Source organism: Ictalurus punctatus, chromosome 28, assembly GCF_001660625.3.
Source record: "Ictalurus punctatus breed USDA103 chromosome 28, Coco_2.0, whole genome shotgun sequence".
NCBI lineage: Eukaryota > Metazoa > Chordata > Actinopteri > Siluriformes > Ictaluridae > Ictalurus > Ictalurus punctatus.
Window position 1 is genome coordinate 19,333,458 of NC_030443.2, and position 17,848 is coordinate 19,351,305.

Here is a 17,848-nt window from a genome sequence, read left to right on the forward strand (position 1 = left end):
AAAATGGATTTTCGTGTCATGTCATGACAGACAATAAAGTTTTCTGAACCTCCCCAAAGTCCCGTTGAGACGCTGTGAGTTTGGCGCGTAATAAAATATCTGTGTTTCTCCTCCGGGATAAAACTCTCACGGACGCCGAACGCATTAAAGCAGCGGCGTGTCGTTTATTTCCATCTCCGTCTCCCGCCTGCGGGGTGAAGTGCAAATACGCGGCCAAACGAATTATGACACGCTTCTCACAAAAAATTGCCAACGCCTGTGCGGAAACATATCTCATGAGCTGTTTAAAGAAATGGGGGTGTGGCTTATTTCTGGCCCAGAAAAAAAATGAACAGCAAGACTGAAGTAGCAAGGTCTACAGCAAGGTTAAGATATATTTTTTAAAGGGATGTTTTGGAATTGATATTCACTCACGAAGTGGAGTTACTCTTACCTGTTGTCTAAGAACGACACGACGTACTTTTTATCCGTTTATCGTTACATTTAATGCTCATGAAACCAGTTCCTGTTCCTGTTCCGTTATAGCAGCTATAAACACTCGTTCCCTCACCATCTCTCTCTCTGTTCTCTTTCTCTATTCTCTATTCCCTCTCTCTATTCTCTCTCTTTATTCTCTCTCTCTATTCTCTCTCTTTATTCCCTCTCTATTCCCTCTCAATTCTCTCTCTTTATTCCCTCTCTCTATTCTCTCTCTATTCTCTCTCTCTATTCCCTCTCTCTATTCTCTCTCTCTATTCTCTCTCTCAGTTCTCTCTTTATTCTCTCTCTATTCCCTCTCTATTCTCTCTCTCTATTCCCTCTCTCTATTCTCTCTCTCTATTCTCTCTCTCTATTCTCTCTCTTTATTCTCTCTCTATTCCCTCTCTATTCTCTCTTTATTCTCTCTCTATTCCCTCTCTCTATTCCCTCTCTCTATTCTCTCTCTTTATTCTCTCTCTATTCCCTCTCTCTATACCCTCTCTATTCTCTCTCTCTATTCCCTCTCTATTCTCTCTCTCTATTCCCTCTCTCTATTCTCTCTCTTTATTCTCTCTCTATTCCCTCTCTCTATTCCCTCTCTCTATTCTCTCTCTTTATTCTCTCTCTATTCCCTCTCTCTATTCCCTCTCTATTCTCTCTCTCTATTCCCTCTCTATTCTCTCTCTCTATTCCCTCTCTCTATTCTCTCTCTTTATTCTCTCTCTATTCTCTCTCTCTATTCCCTCTCTTTATTCTCTCTCTTTATTCCCTATCTCTATCCCCTCTCTCTCTCTCTATCCCCTCTCTCTATTCTCTCTCTCTATCCCCTCTCTCTTTATTCCCTCTCTCTATCCCCTCTCTCTATTCCCTCTCTCTATTCTCTCTCTCTCTCTATTCCCTCTCTCTGTTCTCTCTCTCTATTCCCTCTCTCCACGTTAATAAGAGATAAAAAACTAAATGCAGTTTGTCGTGTTAGTGAGAGACCTCATAGAAGCGTGAACTCCTCTGGACTGAACGCTACAGCTTCACCTCTGACTGTCACAAAGCTCTGACACTGGAGACTCCTTCCGTAAACGTTATATAAACACGTTTCTCCTCACAGAAAACTTCACCGTATCAACATTTTGAATCCGTTTGCGTGGAGCGTGCGCCGTACACGTCCGTGGGAACGAGCCGTTGCTATAGAAACGATAACGTATTAGAATGAGTGCATTAATATAAAGCTGCGCTACTGTCAGAGCCGCTGTTATAGAGAACTCATCACCACCTCCTGACCAATCACAGTCCAGGATTCAGCAGCACCGTGGTGTCAAATAATTTAGAAGTGTTAATGAAAAGCCTTTACTCGAAATATTCTACTGTACAAATAAAAACTAATATTGAGGAAAACATACACTGCTTTTTATCCCATTACTTGTGTGTGTGTGTGTATGTGTGTGTGTGTGTGTGTGTGTGTGTGTGTCTGCAGATGGAAGGCTATTTGCGAGGTGTGTGTGTGGGAGTGTTAGGTGTAATACGTGTCATTAGGAAGGTGGGGGGTATTTAGTGTAAAGGTGTGTGAGTGAGCGTGTGTGTGAGTGTGTAGAGCATCTGCGAAACAGAGAGAGTGTGAAATGAATTGTGTCTGTGTGTTTCAGTAAATATGTCTCACACACACACACACACACACACACAAACACACACACACACTGCTGCACTGCACACATACTGTGCCGTTCTTGCGGCAACCAACACTGGATGGGCTGTTACCGTGGGCAACCAGCTCCGGCATGCCCATCTCTCCTCGCGTGCACACACACACACACACACACACACACACACACACACACACACACACACATCTCTTTCAGTAGTGCCACCTTTTTTCTGCTTTCAGATAACACTTGCTCTCTCTCTCTCTCTCTCTCTCTCTCTCACACACACTTTCATCCCTCCATCCTGATTACAAAAGAACGGAAGTGAGAGAGATTTATACGTAGAAAGATAGAAAGAGAGAGAGAGAAAAAGAGAGAGAGAGAGAGAGAGAGAGGACAACTGGATTTACAGGGAGAAATAAAAAGTATGACGGAGGGAAAAACTAGTAGAGAGACAGAAAGAAAGAAAACCAGAAAGAGAGGATGACATTGAGAAGAGGGAAAGATGGACAAACAGGTATAAAGAGTCAACGTCTATCTGTCCATCTCTCCCTCCATCTGTGCTGTCATCCTCCTCTCAATGTCCATTCTCTTTCTCTCTCTCTCTCTACCATTTTATCTCTCAATCCTTCTCTTTCTGTCTCGCTGTAAATCCCATCATCCAAAGCTCTGTCCCATCTATCTATCTATCTATCTATCTATCTATCTATCTATCTATCACTTTTCACATTTTCTTTCTCCCACTCCATCTCTACCTGTCATTCACGATCTGTCTCACTCTGTCTTTCTGTCTCTTTCTCTTTCCATCACTGCCTCTATCTGTCCATCTCTTGCGCCATCTTTTCTGCATACATGTGCTTCTGTCCCTTTCACCTTCTCTGTCAGTCTCTTTCTTTTCCTCTCTCTCACTTTATCTCACTATCTGTCCATCTCTGCTGCAGTCATGCTCTCTCTCTCTCTCTGTCTCTCTCTCTCTCTGTCTCTCTGTTCATCTTTTTGCTGTTCTCTCTTTCATGCAGCAGTAATGCCATGAGGAGCGGCCATAATCTCTGTACATTAATGGAAAACCCAACACACACACACACACACACACACACACACACACACACACACACACACGCACGCACGCAATAAAGCCACCGTGTGCTAAGAATAGCCATTGGTTAGCAACAGGATTTTCACTGACAGTGGACAGCTTTGTATTCTACTGTGTGTGTGTGTGTGCGTGTGTGTGTGTGTGTGTGTGCGTGTGTGTGTGTGTGTGTGTGTGTGTGTGTGTGTGTGTGTGTGTGTTCATGCACCTTGTTAAGCACTACAAACACAAATAAAGGTCAAATATGACACATGGCAGGAGTTATGACCTGTGATGTGATTACATGGTCTCTGTGTGTGTGTGTGTGTGTGTGTGTGTGTGTGTGTGTGTGTGTGTGTGTGTGTGTGTGATCACAGCTACAGAGAAGGATGTGGGTGTGTGAGCAGACTGTGTATTATTAACCACCTGAAGAATCGCAGACACAGCATATTTTACACACACACACACACACACACACACACACACACACACACACATACACACACACACACACACACACACACACACACACACACACACACACAGTAGAATCCAAAGCTGAGATGAGATATAGAGATTTCTCACCAGCACAACACACACACACACATGCACACACACACATACACACATTCAGAGGTAAAGTGGACCTTATGAATGTTTAAAGATGCCATAAAAGATCAGGAAGTGAAGGTGGCTTTCAACAGGTGTTTTACACACACACACACACACACACACACACACACACACACACACACACACACACACCTGTCCATCCTGTTTAAATACACACACACACACACACACACACCTGTCCACCCTGTTTAAAAACACACACACACACACACACACACACACACACACACACAGACACACACACACACCTGTCCATCCTGTTTAAATACACACACACACACACACACACACACACACACCTGTCCATCCTGTTTAAATACACACACACACACACACACACACACACACACACACACACACACCTGTCCATCCTGTTTAAACACACACACACACACACACACACCTGTCCTTCCTGTTTAAACACACACACACACACACACACACACACACAAACACACAGAGTTACAGACTCATAGACACACATAACCTTACAGCCTCCCACACACACCCCTACATACATTTACACACCCTCAATCTCACACACACACCCACACACACCTGATCATCTAAGCTCCACCTCTTCCTGTTTCATATATATGCATAACCCTACTCACACACACTCATACACACCCACACTGTTATCTGCACACATGTGCTTTATGCTGTATACACACACACACACACACACACACACACACACAATCATTTAAGCTCCGCCTCTTGCTCCTTCATGCATATGTATAACTCTACTCAAACACACACCCACACACCTATACACACACATATCTGCACACATGTGCTTTATGCATACATCCACCCATACCTGTCCAGTTAAGCCCCGCCCCTGCCTGATCACCTGAAGTTCATGATTCTAAGACAAAGACACACACCCCCACACACACCTGCGCACACACACCTGAGCATCTAAGCCCCGCCTCTTCTGACTCACCTGTATTTCATGGTGCTGTGTCTGCCAAAAGCCTCCTTCATGTGGGCGTGGCCTTGCGTCACACCTCGTGACCCCGTGATGTCGCGGATTTTGACGGAGTTCTGCTGCGCGTAATTTCCATTACTGACCTGTACATTGCTCCGTTCCACCCCTCCCCCACCGCCTCCACCGCCCCCCGCCCCTCCCCCACCTCCGCTGCTGCCCCCCGGTGGCGGGGCCGAGCGCAGCCCGCACAGACGGTCCTCGCTCCTGCTCTTCAGGTTGTGCTCCGTGCACGCGAAGGACACCTGCATCCTGACCACCGTTCACACACGTACACGGAGGAACGCGGGACTGTGCACACACTGAGCGTGCGCGCGCGCGTGTGTGTGTGTGTGTGTGTGTCTGCAAGTCCGTCTCGCCCGTTTGTGTTTCAGATTCTGCAGTGGTGCGCGTGTGTGTGTGTGTGTGTGCGCGCGTACGCGTGTCAGAAATGGCCAATGTTCCAGATGTGCAGAATTAGTTCCCCAACGGTCGCGCGCCTGTTTGTGGTCAGCGCGAGCCTAAAACTTTGCTGTGTCCTCGTTAGACGGTACCCGTGCCGCCGTGCTCTCCCGGTATCTCGAGCTCCTCCATCTCGCGCATTTTTTCACATCGCGCGCGCGCTCCCCTGCTGGAATAATGCGCAACAGACCCGCCGACGCGACGCGACACTTTTGCGAGGTTTTTTTTTGCTTTTCTTCCTCTTCTTCTTTTTTTTTCACCCCAGAGACGGTGTGCACGAGCGCCGGGCGAACAGCAGCAGCATCAGCAGCAGTAGTAGCGCGTGAGACCCTCACAGAGCCGGTTCGGTTTCGCCGAACGGAACGCGAGCCCAGTGACCACGCGCTCAACTGTCCCGTCTTTCTCTCTCTCCCTCACACACACTCACGTCGCGCGCAGTCATTCCCCTCACTCCCGCAAACACACTCGCGCGCTGTTGCGGGAACAACCGCTCTCACGCGACAGTGATGGTGACTCGAACGACGAACCGGCTCGCGCTGTGTTTATGGTGAGCTGTGATTGCCATGGTGACGGAGACTGAACGCTCCGCCCCCCGTCAGAGCGATTAATCAGAAAAAATATACATCTCTCTCTCTCTCTTTCTGTCCCACTTTCTCTTTTTCCTTACCTTCTTTCTTTCTCTCTCTTCCTCTCCTCATCCTCTCTCTCTCTCTCTCACTCTCTCTCTCTCTCTCTCTCTCTCTCTCTCTCTCTCTCTCTATCATTTCTCTTCCTCTCCTCATCCTCTCTCTCTCTCTCTGTCTGTCTCTCTCTCTCATCCTCTCTCTCTCTCTCTCTCTCTCTCTCTCTCTCTCTCTCTCTCTCTCTCTCTACTAGTTATTATTAATGCTATTATCATTTTCACTTTTTATACATTTTATACACACACACACACACACACACACACACACACACACACACACACACACACACACAGTTTGTCATGTTCTGGAGAAACTGCAGAGAAGCGTAAACTCCTCTGTCCTGAAAACCTGAAGTTACAGCTTTACCGCTGACTGATACAAAGCTCTGACACTGGAGACTCCTTCCATATCAACACATTTTCAAATGGGATTTTACGTGAAGTCCCCGTGAACGAGCTGTTACTATAGAAACGATACTGTATCAGAAGGAGCGCGTTAATATGAATGCAGAGTTTCTGACCAGTCATAAGTGAGGATCTGCCGTGTGAGTTCTACATGTCCAGGGTGAGACTGGTGTTTCTCTGAGCGCAGGAGGACTCCGAGATTTACACCCGCCACTCAGAGCCAGTGTGTGCTGGAAAACCAGCCAATCAGAGAGCTGCATTTCTATGCAGTGAAGAGAGTGAGAGAGGGACGTGTATGCAGATGCGATGGAGAGAAGGACAGAGAGAGAATCAGAAAAAAGGAAGGAATAAAACGACCATTTGTTCTGCTGCTTTTTTGTTTTGTATTCAGTAGCAGAGCTCCCAACACACACACACCAACACACATACATACACACACACACACACATACAGTACATACACACATACACACACACACACACACACACACACAAAGCGTGTGAGAGATCGGGATCTCTCTCTAGCCATCTCTCTGTCTCTCTTTATATCTATCTATCTTTCTCTCTAAATATATATATATATCCATCTCTTTCTTTCTCTCTCTCTCTCTCCATATCTCTCTCCATCCATTTCACTCTCTATCCATATCTCTCTATCTATATCTCTCTCTCTCTATTCGTCTCTCTCTCCTCCCCCCCCCCCCCCCCCCCCCCCCTCTCTCCACCCACTCCCAGCAGATTGGGAGGTGAAATTCCGGGACAAGCAGAGGTTACATGAGGTTACAAGTCCAGATTGTGGAGTTTCCCCTCTGTGACTTCGCCCCTGACGTCATCCTTTAACAAACAATATGACAAAATGACATCCACATTATAACCAACTCCGAGAGAGGGCTTCTTATGAGACACATATTCAATCTACAGATATTTATCAGCTGTTATCTCAGGGAATTATGGAACAAGCTTGAATAAGGTAGATCCAACCTGAATTACTTCAGTGTGTGTGTGTGTGTGTGTGTCCACGTATTTGCCTGTAAGGAATGTCCTACTAAGGCCATAATTAAGGTATCATTGAGAACTAATTGGCAGGAAATGATAAAAGTAGGTCTGCACAGATATCGGGAAAAGTAGGATTCAGTGAAGGACAAAACATTTTTTTGTTCTCATTTAGAACTTTAGGCCATAAATAAAATGTCCACTTCGTCCCCTTTACTTCAAATGTAGTCGATCAGCCGAGACTTTTTTTTTTTAAGAGTCTGGAGTTTGATTCTTTAGCTCTGCACTGGAGCTACAAGGCTAACGTAGATCATTAGTAATGGCAGTTGGTTCTGTAGACGTGTTTTTTTTTAGATTTGATTTTGTCCTGAATTTTTCCAATAAATAAGAACTGAACTGCATGAGTTCAGAAGATTTTGGGATCGGATATAAAGCAGGCATGAGAATAACGTGTCTTAACTTTATAGCACAATAAACAAACAAACAAATACTTAAATCTAGACATTTTTCTAAACTTTTGATCAATGCAGCCGTATGCAGGTCACACAAACAGACACCAGTTATCATTTTTAATCAAGGGCTTTTAAATTCAGCCAGTCAATATTTCCTGATATTTGTTCCTACATTAATGTGATACGTATATTTATTTAAATTGCACATATATTTCATTGTATTGTATGATCTTTATTTTCACTGATATTTAGACAGTTTGATGTATAGTTTTGGCTGGGTGTCTCTCTTAAAAGTACAAAACATCGTAATCCCTGTCCTTGTGTGTCATGCGGTGAGGTTTAATAATAAACTTGAACTTGAAAGTTGTTTTGTTTTTTCACAGTAATTTGCTGTAACGATTACGGCGCAGGTTGATGACATCATTACTTGAGTTGTAGCAGGGGGAAACGTGATGGTTAGACTTATGGATGAAATGTATATGTAATAAATGTACAATTTCTCTAGAAGGGGGCAAAGAGGACGAGGAGCAGATGCAGGATAAACCTTTTGAGTTCTACAAAAGAAAGAAAGGAAGAAAAAATGAATGACACCGAAATAAATGGAAGTCAATGTCCCTCTAGTGGTCATAGCGTGTCACTGCAGCTCAAATTGTCATCATGAATCAGTTTGGCAGCAGAAACTCAGGAAACGGATCTGTCTCGCGGGAAATGAGGCTTTTAAGTGCTTCTGCATGAACACACACACACACACACACACACACACACACACACACACACACCAAAGAGGGGTCACTTTTAAAGTGGCAGCAGCAAACTCATTAGTGTAGTGAGGAGGATTTGTGGATTATCCACAGATGGCACTCAGAAGTGGGACACACACGCACACACACACACACACACACACACACACACACACACACACACACACAAATTCTCTCATCCTCACTCTTCCTCCCGTGCTGTCATTCTATCTTCCTCCAACTCTCTCTCTCCCACCCACTCACACAATTTAAGTCTTCCTATTTCCATGGATCTGTGATAAATCAGCCATCATCCTATCCTCTCTCATCCTCTTTCCGTCTCTCCTCTCTCATCTGTTCATCCCCCCCGAGCGCATCATTCAGGATAATCCACTGCACGCCGAGCAACAGCTCAGAGACCGCAAAACATCAATCAGTCCTCCTGCTGGTTTCCTTAAAACCCTTACGCTCCAGCCATCATCTCGTGCTCATCTGTTCATCTGATCTGATCTCTAACACCTTCAACCCAGCATCCCGGGATTCCTACACGTTCCTCATCATATCACTCTCCCTGTTTCTAACCGAGACACTAGGATTTTATTTTATTGTAAAAAAATAAAAATAAAAATAACTAGAATTAATTTTAACAAGTCACCAAGAATACTTTGTTATGGTGTACACTCTCTGGGGAAATAAAGGTTCCTCAAGGGTTCTTTGGAAGGTTAAGGGTCCTAACAGAAAACTAAAAATGTTCTACCTGCAGCCCTGTCCGGTTACCCGTCTGTTGCAGGTTTCTACATAAAGATGTAATGTAAGGGATCCACCAGGACAAACATTAGCTTTGTGGTACTAGAGCCAGTTCTTTTGTCACACAAAAAGTTGGTAGAAAAAAGAACAAAAACGGTTTTAACGAAGGATGGACATCCCACATGATCTCGAGTATTAGCACTCAATGATCAGTCCATACGTGTGTGAAAAAAAATTATATTTAAAAAACATTACATTACATTACATATGTACTGTATGTTGCTAGCAAAGTTATGAAAACGTAGCTAATAGTGAAAGTGTTGAAAGTGTTTAATAATAATTCATAGTGAAACTAGCTTGAATAAGTTGAGTACTTGCTTTTTTCTCTGCACTAAAAAATGATTTACTCTATATGCATATAGCATATTCAGTAGACAGATTAAAATATGCTAGGTAATATGCTAATTAGCGGCTAGCACTCTGCAGTAATTAGTGCACTTAACTAAAGCCTGACACAGTGACCTCTAGCTAAGTTTTACACGCGTCCTGCGTTTCTGTACCGAAGAGCCTTTCATTCTCATTTCTTTTCAACATGAAAGAAGCTAAGTCATGCAGGACCTGCCTCGATCACACACACACACACACACACACACACACACACACACACACACACACACACACAAATACACACATACACACACCTCTCGGGCTATGTGAGGGCACTGCAAGCTCATGTCAGCTCAGCCTGAGCAGAGCCTGCAGTTCCCATGGCAACCGGGGTAGAAAGCATCACCTACAGAGAGCGTGAAGCCTCACGGGAGTCGTAGTCCTGTGTTTGTCAGAAAACCCCACAGAACTGACCGAACACACACCGCTGAACAGAACTGACCGAACACACACCGCTGAACAGAACTGACTGTGCAGTACTCTGTACTTATCCCTCGCTTACTCTCCCCTGTTCGAACAGCAAGGTCAGTTCACTTGTTTACGCTGTACACTGAACACATTTGGGTTTGAGATCTAAAGATGGATACGAGATGACAGACCAGAATTTCAGCTTTTGTTTCCTGATATTTACATCTAGACGTGTTAAACAACTTTAAACATGACCACCCAATTTATAGGTGAGCAAAAGTATAGGAACAGATCGTCTTTATGTAAACAACACTTAATATTTGGATGCGTTTCATTTACTCGCAGTAACTGCATCACTCCTGCGCCTCACTGACACCACACTGCTGGATTCTTCTTCTGTGAAGCTTCTCCAGGTTTCTCCTGCAGCTTCTTTCAGTAGTTGTGTGTTTCGGGGGGTTTCTCCCTTCAGTCTCCTCTTCAGGAGGTGAGATGATCAGTTGGGTGAAGGTCTGGTGATGGACGTGTCCAGTCTAAAACCTTCCACTTTCCCCCTGATGAAGTCCTGTGTCGAGGTGGAAGTGTGTTTTGGGTCGTTGTCTTGCTGAATGATGAAGTTCCTCCTGATTCATTCGGATGCGTTTCTCTGTAAATTATCAGACAGGATGTTCCTGTAAACTTCTGAATTCATTCTGCTGCTCCATCATGAGTTCATCATCAATAAAGATCAGTGAGAATGTTCCAGAAGCAGCTGTGCAAGCCCAAGCCATGACACTACCTCCACCATGTTCCACAGATCAGCTCGTATGTTCTGGATCACGAGCAGATCCGTTCTTTCTCCACACTTTGCCCTTTCCATCAATTTGGTAGAGGTTCATCTCGGTTCCAGAACTTTTGAGGATCGTCTCTGTATTTCTCTGTGAATTCCAGTCTGGGTTTCTGATTCTCACTGCTGATGAGTGGTTTGTATCTTGTGGTGTGTCCTCTATATTTCTGCTCTCGAAGTCTTCTCCGAGCAGTGGATTGTGAGACTGTCTGTTGTTTTTGGGTTTTTCTTCACAGCTCTCACAGTGTTTCTGTCGTCACTGTTGCTCACTGTGCTCAGGACATTCTAAATTGTTGTACTGGCTATATGTTTGTGCAATGCCTCTGATAGATTTTCCCTTTTTTCTCAGCATCAACATGGTTTACTTTTCTCCCGTATCCTTTTGAACAACAAATGCAGTGTTTACAGGTGAACCCTAGGGCTCAAAACAAGAGTAGACATTCAGAGCTATTAACTAATGAAAGCTGAAATTCTGATCTATCGTCTTGTACAGCGGGAAAACCCCCCCCAAAAACCCAGATCTGGCCTTGCTGTTCCGATACTTTCAGAGGGAACTGTAGTATGCTGGCTGTGCTTATCCCTCACCCAAAACACTGTCTGTACTACTCATCCCTCACCCAAAACACTGTCTGTACTACTCATCCCTCACCCAAAACACTGTCTGCACTACTCATCCCTCACCCAAAACACTGTCTGCACTACTCATCCCTCACCCAAAACACTGTCTGCACTACTCATCCCTCACCCAAAACACTGTCTGCACTACTCATCCCTCACCCAAAACACTGTCTGCGCTACTCATCCCTCACCCAAAACACTGTCTGCACTACTCATCCCTCACCCAAAACACTGTCTGCACTACTCATCCCTCACCCAAAACACTGTCTGCACTACTCATCCCTCACCCAAAACACTGTCTGTACTACTCATCCCTCACCCAAAACACTGTCTGCACTACTCATCCCTCACCTAGTATGTTGTGTCCTTCATTTTGTCCAAAGTGTGTGAAAACTGCTGTATGAATAGCATAAATGTCCAAGACTGTGTTCTCCATAGACCCTAACCTCACACACACACACACACACACACACACGCACACACACACACACACCTGTACAGCATGGCCTGTCTCTCTGATTGGCAGTCCTGCACTGAGAGTCCACACTCTCTCAGGTAAAGGTCCAGTCTCCTGCGTTCCACCAGTCTTTGCGCTGCCTCCAGGATCTGCGACGCCAAAGCTTCAGATTCGTTCTTTTTCCCCAGACTGCTACCTCGAGGAGCCGCTTTACCACTCTGGCCACCACAGACGGATCTCCCGGTTCCTGACGAGGCCTTCAGCTTCTTACTGAACCCGTAGAGGTCCTCCACAGAGAACTTCCCTCCTTTCCGTCCACCGCTGGCACCACGGCTCGCAAACATGGCGGTGGGTGAACAGAAACGAGGCTGCAGGTGTGCTTTTATAGCTTTTATGCTCAAGTCTCAAAAATAAAAACTGCCAGAAGGTGGAGATAACTCAGGTATGATCACATATTTATATACACATTATCTGGATGAAACATCTACACTTGGTTTTATTAGATAAAAGACATCAGATGAAATAAAACCATCCGGCGAAGACCAGCAATTAAACACGACTCCTCGCCCAGAGGATGTGGCACGTATGAAAGCTCAGTGATGGTGTTATTCAAAGCCAATGGCCCAACTGATAAGACTGCTTCTCTTTTATTCTCTCTCTCTCTCTCTCTCTCTCTCTCTGTTTAGCCCTTTTGAAATAACAGAGAGTGGGATTTGTGTTTATGCTGTTTGGGTGGAGGGAAAAAACACACTCTAATGCTCCTGAAGCAGCTTGCACTGGGTCAGATTAACCACAGGCCCTTGATGAAAGGATAAAAAGAAAAACGAGTGTTTCATCCATCTGTCAGCACCCCTTCATCCAACACCTTAGAAATGTGGAAGCAACATCCTCCATAAATGGCCTCGGTCTCGTATTTGTGTCTTTGTGAATGAAAACGATGCCATGTACTTATAACACAAAGTTATTTAAATTAAGGTGGCCACGCCCCTTCACTGGAACAGACAGGTACTGAGGCCACGCCTCTCACAGTGTGGTGTCTGTAATCACTAGACTGTACTTTGTTATATTTCATTTTTTATTTTATTCAAATGCTTTTTCTAAAAACAATTTTTTTTTTTTTTAGAAGTGAAGAGATAAATGGAGAAGAGAGAGATGAGAGAAACGACTGAAAATAAAAACGGAGTAAATGAGAGAAGGACAGACAGACAGACAGACAGACAGACAGACAGAGAGACAGACAGACAGAGGCCTCCAGCCAAATCCAGTAATTGGCTTTAGAGTAATGGGAAGGTTTTTTGGCGCTTGGAAATGGTGTGTGTGTGTGTGTGTGTGTGTGTGTGTGTGTGTGTGTGTGTTCTACTGAGCTGCGACTGTGAGTGCATGAGCAATCAATTTTATCCTGGTGGTGTTAGAGAGCCCAAGTGTGTGTGTGTGTGTGTGTGTGTGTGTGTGTGTGTGTCTTTTCACAGGTGTGCACACGGACATCTGCATTTACTGGAAGGATGGTGCACACATAAGTGTGCACGCACGCACACACACACACACACACACACACACACACACACACACACACACACTCCCTTGTCATCTCTTAAGAACGGCAGAAAACCTTCTCCCTTCGGCACTGCAATGTGGCAAAGGAAGTGGGACAGTGTGTGTGTGTGTGTGTGTGTGTGTGTGTGTGTGTGTGTTCTCTTAAAGCCCAGTGCTGACTTTGCTGCATTTTCTCTCCTGGTATTAGCAGCAGAGTTGGAAATCTGTCTGTACTTGTTCTGCTGAGCTAAATATAGACACAATGCCCAGTCCTGCTACACGACTGAAATAAACACAGCCACTGAAATACACACAACCGCTGAAATACACACAACCACTGAAATACACACAACCACTGAAATACACCGTTACCTTTTTGGGGGGATTTCGTTACACATGGTCAGCTTCAACTGATCTCAGATCTACTCTACACACACACGGGACTCATTATCGAGAAGACAAAACCATTAGATGTTTTAGAGATAATGTGGTAACGAACAAAACCACACACACACACACACACACACACACACACACACACACACACACACACACACACACACCATTCAGAAAGGCAACAACCTTTCCAGAGACATCTCTGAGGCCCAGAACAAAACAATCCATCCTCAACTGTCTGTCTGTCTCTCTGTCTGTCTGTCTGTCTGTCTCTCTCTCCCTCTCTCTCTCTCTCTCTCTCTCTCTCTCTCTCTGATCAATACCACTCCATTTCCACTGAAGTACACACTTCTCTGTTTTCCCTGTGAGTCTCAGGTGAATTTCAGCAGCACTGTGTTTAAAGCGATCGATGCAGCTTCATCCTGCAGGACCAGTTTATTTCTGACAAAAACACTTTGCCAACAAAGTGCTCTCTCTTTTAAATCCTGTCAGAAAGCTTCCTCAGTTGTACAGGAACTCTGAATGGCCTTGGATTTATGTATGGTATTTATAGAGTAGAAGTGGAATAAAAACAACACCACATGATCACCACAGAAAGAGGAAAAGGTCCTGGATTGTAAAAAAACAAAACAAAAACAACAACATTATTTTGTAAAACACGGTTAATCGTTTTCTTGTGATTTTTATTTATGACAGTATTGATATCATTATTGCCAAATCACAAGATTATTAGATAATAAATCTTAACAAACCTTTAATTTCACACTCCACTGTATCTCGGGAGAACAGTTTCACTATTTCAAAATTATGACACATTTATCTTGTTTTCGAATGAGATTAAAACCTTGAGGTATGTATGTAATCTCATGTGTAGTGGAATCTATCAAAATGACATTTATTTACATTTATTTTAGGTAAACAGAAACACGTTTCTTCTCCGAAACAGTAGATGGTGGTACAGCGTTTCGTGAGCTGGAGTTTCATATGTTTTATATACACACACACACGACTATGGTTGTACCCGTAACCCAAATCACGCAATATAAGAAGCAAGGTTCACTATAAAGTGTACATCAGCCATGTTTGTAGTGCGCTTATATAGGGACTAGGAAGTTATTTGGGATGCAGCCGTTGGTATTCAGGTATCAAGCTAAGATGGCGGCCTGTACGACAGCGAACCGGCGCGGGGAGCTTCTTTTTGCTGCTCAAAATGATTTGATGTCAAATTGGCAAAACCAAGAAGTCAGCACAGGGGTGAGATAACAAAAAATGTGTTTTATTTATGTACATGAAAAAAATACAAAAGTTGTTGTTGGCGGTAGTTTTATTCACCGGTTGTTGGTATGAGATGGCAGATTTCGGCTAACCAGCTAGCTAGCAACAGGAACAGGACAACGGTTTAGCTCGCGAGCTCCTTATAAATAATTTAACACTGTATAAAACATTATCATATCATATTTATTTCTCTTGGTCGCTTTATTAAGTTTAATTTATGCATTTTGAGGCTCGTGAACACAATTACATAAGCTAGTAGAGTCTAAATCCTACACCTCTTATTATTTAGTCACCAGCTATGTTCGTTAGCAACGCTGATTTTTTTTTTTTTTGGTGTCGTGTTAATTCAATAAAATTATTATATAACGTAGATTTACAACATTTAGCAGACACGCTTACAGTGTTTATATTCTCATCATCATGCTCGTACACACAGGTCATGGTTTAGTAATACCAGTAAGCTAAAAACCCTGTTAGAAAAGTGTTGAGTCGTTTGTATCGATGTCACGAGTCGGCTCTTTGAATCGGCTCTTTTAGCTGAACATTGAGAGTCGACTCGCATAGACGAGTCATTTTTTTTTGTTCTTATGTTTAAGTATATGCAGACTTTGCAATTAGTCATGCAGTTTACTTTAATCAAACTGCTTCCATGGAAACGTCTCAACATCTGAGCTGTTCTCGTTAATTAGATTCAATAAAACTTTATTATGGCCATGCTTATGATTTAAGTATGGCCCTGAAGCGTGAGACTTGTACATCAGTTAACAAAACAAAAGGAAAAACAGTTTGCACTGGACAAAGTATGACACACTTTGCGGTGAGTCATTTGTGTACTGAAAGAGTCGACTCTAATCGGTGAGCCGAGTCAAACGATCTCGGTCTACGTTTTAAAGAGACAACATTCGAGCATTAATCAGTATTACATTTTGTCATTTCAGACCACCATCATGGCGGTGGAGTTTGATGGCGGTGTGGTGATCGGCGCTGACTCTCGTACGACCACTGGGTACGAAAACGTCTCGTGTGTCTTAAAGAAAACGATTGTGGCTTGAATTTGTTCGAAAGCAGGTTTGTGTATTAAGGGTTCTAATCTTGGAGTGTTTTGTTTTTCTTGGTTACAGAGCCTACATTGCGAACAGGGTGACCGATAAACTCACCCCGATTCACGACCGCATCTTCTGCTGCCGCTCGGGATCTGCAGCCGACACCCAGGCCATTGCTGATGCAGTCACCTACCAGCTTAACTTTCACAGGTAAGACCACGGTTCTTCCCATGATGCATCTGTAGTCTCATCACAAATGACTGACCGTTTCTAAACCTCGGTTGCTCCACCCACAGGAGTTCCTCCACCAACTTCAGAAGGTCCGACAGTCCATGATGAATTTCTCATTAGAATGCTTAGAGTTTTCTAGATGGTGCGATGGCCATCTTGTCCATGGCCCCAGACAGATATTACGTTAGAAGGTTACATATTTCAGAATACTAACGTTAGACGTGTGTGTTTCAGTATCGAGCTGGACGAGCCCCCACTGGTGCAGACGGCTGCTAATCTGTTCAAGCACATGTGCTACAGGTACAGAGAGGAGCTGATGGCCGGGATCATCGTAGCAGGTTGGGACAAACGGAAAGGAGGACAGGTGAAGCAACACTACCCCACTGTTGAATTCTGATCGGTCAGAAGGTGTTTCATTTTCTAGAGCATCACCTTGGAGTAGTGCAAGTTTATATTAACACGCTCGTTCTAACACGCTATCGTTTCTATAGTAACGGTTCTTTCACAAGGCTGGCACTCTACATCTCTACATATACAGATTTGAGGTTTTTCTGGTAGCTTTAAAAGTCTCGTTATAGTACATGTATAATCTGTTTAAAGCTCACACTGACATCCCGGTCTCTTCTCTCGACTCGTTTCCGTCTCAGGTCTACACCGTGCCCATGGGGGGGATGTTGGTGAGGCAGCCCGTCTCTGTAGGCGGATCCGGCAGCTCATACATCTACGGCTTTGTCGACTCCAACTACAGGAGCGGGATGACCAAAGAGGAGTGTTTACGCTTCACCGCCGAGGGTGAGTCAGCCGATCCCATGGGAAATTTCAAACCCACACACACCTTATGCCAGGTCAGATTCTTTAAGAATGAGCTTTAATGTAGTACAGCCAAAGATTTGCACACGGTTTTTTTAACCAGTGGTGGAAAATCTTACATCCTGCAGCTTTAATGTTATTTTGGTAACACTAATTAGACAGTGCAGGTGATTTCTTCTTATAAACGCTCACGTGTTGCTCTCTTCTCTCCTTTCTCTTCAGCTTTGGCTCTTGCTATGGAAAGGGACGGGTCCTCCGGGGGTGTGGTCAGACTGGCAGCCATTACAGAGGCTGGGCTTGAGCGCAGGGTCATTCTGGGGAATGAGCTGCCCAAATTTTCTGCCGCCTAAAATCGTTGTGGTTTATATTATTAACAGTTATAACACATGTACCTCTTTATTTTTCAGTATTTGTACACAACATCCTCACACTAATGTACGTGACTGAACACTGCAACACTTTTGTGTTGTTATTGAAATAAAAGACAGGAGCTGGACGACACTGTGGTTGTTGTGAATCTTCACTGAGCGAGAAACCCTCCAAAGTTCAAAGATAAAGA

At 44.2% G+C, this 17,848-nt stretch overlaps 2 protein-coding genes across 2 annotated transcripts in view; one reads left to right on the forward strand and one right to left on the reverse strand.

Annotated features, from left to right (window-relative positions):
* Positions 1-5,945, reverse strand: part of LOC108260165 (voltage-gated potassium channel subunit beta-2) — a 26,707-nt gene extending 20,762 nt beyond the window's left edge. The window contains exon 1 of the mRNA XM_017460232.3: positions 4,748-5,945. Within this exon, the coding sequence (XP_017315721.2) occupies positions 4,748-5,040 (293 nt within the window). The 5' untranslated portion in view covers positions 5,041-5,945. The remainder of the gene's footprint in view (positions 1-4,747) is intronic.
* Positions 5,946-15,069: 9,124 nt separating this feature from the next.
* On the forward strand, positions 15,070-17,790 carry psmb6 (proteasome 20S subunit beta 6). The gene is made up of 6 exons (XM_017460260.3): positions 15,070-15,184; positions 16,144-16,211; positions 16,327-16,458; positions 16,714-16,843; positions 17,127-17,271; positions 17,512-17,790. Exons 1-6 carry the CDS (start codon positions 15,086-15,088, stop codon positions 17,637-17,639), a joined length of 702 nt encoding a protein of 233 aa, XP_017315749.2. The 5' UTR covers positions 15,070-15,085; the 3' UTR covers positions 17,640-17,790.
* The last annotated feature ends 58 nt before the right edge of the window (positions 17,791-17,848 follow it).